The 6771-nt window shown below is 40.1% G+C and overlaps 1 protein-coding gene across 1 annotated transcript in view; it reads left to right on the forward strand.

The window, feature by feature from the left end:
• The window catches only part of PGLYRP3 (peptidoglycan recognition protein 3), a 28584-nt gene that overhangs the window by 3798 nt on the left and 18015 nt on the right, over positions 1-6771 (forward strand). Inside the window, exons 2-3 of the mRNA XM_006895892.1 lie at positions 3792-3878; positions 4942-5155. Of these exons, the coding sequence (XP_006895954.1) occupies positions 3792-3878; positions 4942-5155 (301 nt within the window). The remainder of the gene's footprint in view (positions 1-3791; positions 3879-4941; positions 5156-6771) is intronic.

The raw sequence follows: 6771 nt of genomic DNA on the forward strand, positions 1-6771 counted from the left end.
AGTTCTCTGCTGATGTACTGTTCTAGTTGTTTTTGGATAATCTTCAGTAGAATCTTGCTTGCATGTGAAATCAATGATATTGTTCTGTAGTTTCCACATATGAAGCAATTAAAAATACCATGGCTTCAGGTGTACCTTAGTTCTCAAAGCAGTATCTTTGTCTTTAACATTTTAGAGAGGTCTTTTTAAACAGATAGTGAAATATATAATTCCATCTCTAGACTTCTCTTCCTATGGACTTAGGAATGGAATTGACTTGATTTAAGTAAAATAAAATCTTGGGCAACTTTAGTCTTCTCCATTTTTCATGGTGTTGCTTATCAGTTCAGTTGTGAGAATGTTTTCTTTCTGTTGAGGTGTAATTCATACTGAAGGCTTTGATATTCATCAGTTAGGGCTTCACGTCCTCTTCGTTTTCAGCAGGCAAGTTATGTCATCTGAATACTATAATTTTTTAAAATTATATTTTACTGTGATTTTAACAAAAGTTTATAGAAAACGTAAATTTCCATTCATTCTTTGTTGTACATTTTCTTTCCTACACTTGCCCAGTTTGCTTTTCTCTTTGAAAAATCCATTCATTGTTGCACAATTTCCTCCCTACCCCACTTCCCAGTCCACTTTGCTATGCACCTCTTATTCCAGACTGTTTCATGCAAGTGATACCTAGTCATACACTCCTTTTAAACAATTCTTTCTTTCATTTGTTCCAATGCAGTGCTCATTATTTAATCTCTCTTTTCTTAGTTTTCCCCAACTCCCAATGTCAGTCCTGTTTTATAATAGTGACATTATACAGTATTTGTCCTTTGGTGGCCGAGATATTTCACTCAGCCTAATGTCCTCCAGGATCATCCATTTGGTATAATATTTTATGAGTTCCTTTCTTTTGGTGCTGCATAGTATTCCATTGTGTGAATATACCACAGCTTCTGTATCTATTCATTTGTTGATAGGCACTTGGGTTGCTTCTATCTCTTTGCTATTGTGAACAATGCAGCAATAAACTTTCAGCTTTCTTTAGGGTATATTGCCAGTAGTGTAATTGCTGGGTCAAATTATACTTCTATTTTCAACTTTTTGAGAAAACACCATACTGCCTTCCACAGTTGTGCACCAACAGTGAATAAGGGTTCCAGTTTCTCCACAGCCTCACCAGCGTTTATTGTTTGCTGCTCTGTTGAGCTTTGCTGTTTTTACTGAGATAAGATGGTATCTCATAGTTGTTTTGATTTGCATCTCTCTTAGAGCTAGGGATTTTGAACACTTCTTCATGTGTTTGTTTTCCACTTGTATGTCTTCTTTCGTAAAGTGTCTATTAATATCCTGTTCTCATTTTGCAATTGCATTATTTACCTTTATTTTGTTGAGATGCTGGAATATTCTATAAAATTTAGATATAAGTCTGTTATCTGACAAGTCATTACCAAATATCTTTTCCTAGTCTGTGGCCTTCCTTTTTACCCTGTCAGAGAAGTTTTTTAAATGTGCATAGGGATTTGATTCTTAGAAGATCTCATTCAACTATTTTATTCTCTCCTGGTTGTAGGTTTTTCAAGATGCTTGGAAGACTGTTCATACTGTGGATTAAGGCTTCTTGAGTTCTTCCAGACTTTTCTCTGATGAAGTCCCTGGCTTTACTCCTAAGTCCTTGATCCAAGTTGAGTTGGTTTTTGTGTGAGGTGTGAATCTTGCTTGTCTGGATTCTTTTTCATATTGTCCAGCTTCTTGGGTTACTTGTTTAGCTTACAAACTGATTAAGTGTGGGCAAAGGGTATATCCCTGAAGCACAGCTTTCCTGATTTTAAACCACACAATATCCCCTTCTTCTATTTCAGTTTTGCCTCTTGGTCTCTGTACAAGTTCCCCATAAACTTGTGTTCTGAAATTCCCATTCTTTGTATTGTTATCCATAATTTATTATTATCCACATATGCAAACACCTTTGCATTGTCAGTGAAACAGAGGTGAACATCCCTCTGATAGTCATCACTTTCAGTCAAGGTCCATCTGATACCATCAATGAGATTGCTACAAACTCATCTTTATCTGACTTAAATGTCTAATTGTTCTCTACTGATATATTACTGAAATAATTTTTTAAATTATCTTTAGAAAAATTTAACTTGCACAGAATGTTTATAACTTTTCTCATAACTTCTAATTTCTGTTGGATCACTTTTCTTTGGAGTGGGCACAAATAGATCTCTTTAGTCTGTTGAATAAGTGGTTGTCTTCCAAATTTCTCAGCACATAACTGTAAGCACATCTAACTCTGCATTCAGTTGTTGAAAAATTTCAGTTGGTATCCTACCAATTCCTGAAAACTTGTTTGTTAGTTTTTCACCAATGCCTTCACTGCAGCTTCTTCCATAGGTACTAGTGTTTCTTGATCATGTTATTTGCTGACATGGTTGAGCAATGTAGAGACGTACTTTGCTTTTGCTTATATCATGCTACATGGTAAAGAGATTGATATTATTAACAGCTTTAGTTTGCTTAGATCCATAACCAACACCCTTGGTACTAGCAGCCAGGAAATTAAAAGACAAATTGCATTGGGAAAGTCTGCTGTCAGAGACCTCTCCAAAGTACTGAAGAGCAATGACATCAGTCTGGAAACTAAGATGCACCTGATCCAATTACTTACGATGTGTCAGGGAGCTGGATAATGCCTAGGGATGATAGAAGAAAAATCGATGCCTTTGAACTGTGGTGCTGGAGAAGAGTACTGAATTTATCATGGACTGCTAGGAATAGACAGGTTCATCCTAGAGAGGGTCAGACCAGGATACTCCTTGCAGGAAAGGATTGTGAAGCTTCATCTAACGTACTTTGAACATGTTGCAAGGCGAAATTTTGGAGAGGGATGTCATGCTTGGGAGGGTGGAGGGACAGCACAAAAGAGGGAGACCCTCAATGAGATGTATTGACTCAGTGATTGGGGCAATGGAAGTAGGTGTGTCAGTGACAATAAAGTTGACACAGTATAGAGCAGGGTTTAGGACTGTTGTATATAGGGTCACTATGACTTGACAGCACATAATGGCAACAACAAAATGATTGCTCTAAGCAAAAAGCTTGGTAGTGTCTTTGGAAATGTTTCACACACTGCAGAACTGGTGCCTAGAAATTATTGCTGGAAATAATATTGATGTTGATGCATTTTGTGCCTATGACTTCTGATATGGGAAGCAGTGGAGGATGAGGACATGCAGGTGAGGAAAAAATCCTTAATCAATCCTATCTGAAGTATCTAATGTGGGTTTTGAGGGGAAAACATAATGACTGACATACTTCTGTATTTAAAAGGCTTGCTTGATATCTACAGGTATAATACTAAATCATAAGGAATTCTAAATATACTCAATTATAATAATAATAATAATAAACTATAAGTGGTCACTCAAAAAGATGGTAATACCTTTGTTAGAGGGCAGTACAATGGGTATCCATGGACAGCTTATGATTTTAAGGAGGGAGATGAAACAGAAATCATATGTCTCCTCAAATAAAGGGCAGGGGAGATGGTTGTGCACTTGGAATGAAGAAGATTGGATTGGGGGGGAGGGTGGTGATGGGCAAGATGAAGGCCTCTTTGTGACAAAAGTGGAATGAAGAGGCAGGCTGAGGCCAGGGACATCTGTGGTTCTGTCCTGGTCTATTGAGTGTTGCTTCCCAGAGGACGTTAGAAGGCTTGGGGAGGCAGAGGTTCTATGGGACCTGTGGTGGAGGGTCCAGCTAGCTGGCAGTTCTGATGTTGCGGCATTAAATGAAATGTTTTTTTGCAGGGGATTTCCCACAGTCATCCTGGAATGAAACACAAGCCAGAGATTTGTCAGCAGAGTTTTCCACAATCTCACAGCTCATTCGAAAAGATCACAATGGTAAGGAGATTTAGGGGGTGGCTAGAGTCCCACGGATGACCAAAAGTGTTTCATGGGACATCATTATGGATTTGTAGTGTGTAATAGAGATAAAAAACCAACTATTCCTGTGGATTGCTCTGAGATTTTTTTATAAAAGTGGCACCAAGAAAGAAAGGAGGGGCAAAATACCCCACACCAACTCAAACAATTCTTCTTTACCCCTGAGTCCAGGGAGCTCTGATGATGTGGTTTGTAGGGAGTTGTGTGCTAATCCAGAGGTCAAACCTCTCTGAAAGTTCAAATGCACCAGAAATTCCTTTGAGGAAAGATGGGAAGTCTCCTCCATAGGATTTACAGCTTTGAGAATCTGCTAGTGATCCCAACTTGATGGTATTGAGTTTAGTGAGTTTTATCCCTCAGTTCATAGTGCGACGGTAGAGACACTCTTTGCTACCCTGCCACCCTCCTCCACACATAGTCCTAAGAGTCTGTAATGCTGTGTGGGGTTTATAGTTCTGATCATAAAAAGTTCTAGCCGGATGAGAGAAAATAGTACCTTAGGTATGTTGATAGAACTTCTTGTGGGCTCTGGACCTTGGAACTCCCCAGTGTAAGGAGATCCAGAGAGTTCTTTCTTCAGTGAGTCAGCATTCTAGGGGAAGAGCTGGACAAAGGACACAGTCAGAAGCCCAGGAACAAATGCCAGTGAGGGTGAAGTATGCAGGGTAAGATGCTGTAAGAAAGGCAGTTCAGAACACCCAGGTCTGTTGTTGTAAGCACCAGCTGAAGCAGGAAGATATGAGGACAGGATGCAGAGCAGAGAGGCAGGTGGGGAGGACTTGTCTTCTAGAGAACTGTAGAGAAATAGTTTGAAGAACAAGGCAACTTGACTCTCCAGGTTGAATGCAGTGCCAGATGAGATTTTAGGCCAAATGAATATAAAGAGTTGAGACAGGGGGAAGGTGGTGGTGAAGGCCTCCTTGGGGTCTCTTCATCATAACAAGACAATGTGTGGGAAGGGAAGGCTTCAGGGCAGTCTGACATGGGCAGGGCCTGCTGCATACCATGCTGTGTCCCCCCACAGATGCTCCTGCCATTGTCTCTCGAAAGGATTGGGGGGCAAGAATGCTCACCTGCAGGGCCCCGTTGGCTCAGCCTGTGGCCTATGTCATCACGGACCAACTCACAGGGATGGAGTGCCAAGAGCAAAACACTTGCAGCCGGAAGCTTCGGGACCTGCAGTCCCATTCTGTCTACACCAAAGGCTGGTGCGATGTGCCGTACAAGTAAGAGGCTGGTCTGTCTTAAGCCCGCTTTCAAAGTTATACTCTTAGGGTGATTATCAAACAGGTACCGAAGACGACTCAGTTACTTTACTTTCTATAATAACATATTATTTATAAATGCCATGTAATAAATATAAAATGTTATAAAAACAAACAAATAATATTAAGAGAAGGAGGAAGGAAAGAAAGAAAGAAAGTAGGAGGAGAAAAAAGAAGGAAAAGGGGAAGTGGGGGGAAGGTCAAGGGGAGGGGAAGAAAATTCAAGTCTTCTGAGGTCATTTGGAGGGTTGGATCTGAGCTAAGTATTCGGAATTCAGATGTTGTCCAGGACCCTGGGTGCAAGGACATGGGAGTTTATGTAATAACCACAGTCAGCACATTATAGTTCACAAAGGTTTTCACAAACTCCCAGCAGCTCCCCTGGGGATGGGTATGAGGAGAGGGAGCACCACTTCTGTTTTACAAGTGAGAAACCAAGGGTCTAGGGACATACATGAATTTGCACAAAGTCTTAACAGTTAGGAAGGTGAGGGCCCAGAACTATGCCAGTGCTGCCTGGTGGTCCAGCACTGGTTCAACCTTAGATATTGCTAGGGCTTTTGCCCAGTGAAGCAGCTCTCAACCTCTTAACCTGAGTGGTCGTACTAACAGTGATAAGGGGTCACATGGGAGTTGGTTCTAGCAAAGGAGGGGAAGATAGTCCTATGTTTAAAATGTGACACATAAAAAGATCTTTGGGGGGGCTGAGTCTAAGTATACATTCTGAGAATTTTCAGTAGAAGTCCAGAGCCTCTTCTCTTTCCCCTTCTAGAACAAGATATCTCCCTTGCTTGCTCTCTCTACAGATATAGATATATATAGATATATGTGTGTGTATATATATATATATATAGCTCCCTGAGTAAAACAAGCTTGGAAGCAGTAGTGGCATCCACTTCTGAAATAGCGTGCCTCCAGAAACTCTATGAACTTGGAGAAAGGATGAAAGTTATACAAGTGTCCAGGTCTTTCATTCATAGGGTCACTATGAATCGCCTATGACTCAACGGCACTTAACAACAACTATATAAGATGTAGAAATGTGAGTTCTGGTAGCACAGTAGTTAAGTGCTTAGCTAATAACAGAAATGCCACTAGTTCAAATCCATCAGACACATAAGAAACTTATCAGTTTGCTCTATGAAGATTAAAATCTTGAAACACCCGTGATGAAGTTCTATTCTGTCCCATAAGGCCACTCTGAGTCGAATTAGGTTTGATAATGACAGGTTTAGGAAGCGCTGGTGGCCTAGTTATAAGAAGCTGTATATTCTTCCAAAAGCACAGGGTTCATGTCCACCAGTTGCTCCACGAAAAAAAACATAGAAAATCTCCTTCCATGTGGTTAACTGCCTTTGAAAACACACCAAAAGGTCAGCTAGGCATCAGTTCCTACTTGATGGAACACAACAACAACAACAGTTACAGTTTTCATTTTTATATATGAGGAATATATCAACAACAACAACAACATACATGTCAACATATATATCAAACCTGAACTACTACCATTGAATTGATTCTGACTAAGGATAACTCTCTATTGAGTTTCTGACTATACATCTTTTTTTTTTTTT

This window comes from Elephantulus edwardii, unplaced genomic scaffold (genome assembly GCF_000299155.1).
Source record: "Elephantulus edwardii isolate Elephantulus edwardi_28Jun2011 unplaced genomic scaffold, EleEdw1.0 scaffold00176, whole genome shotgun sequence".
Taxonomy (NCBI): Eukaryota; Metazoa; Chordata; class Mammalia; order Macroscelidea; family Macroscelididae; genus Elephantulus; species Elephantulus edwardii.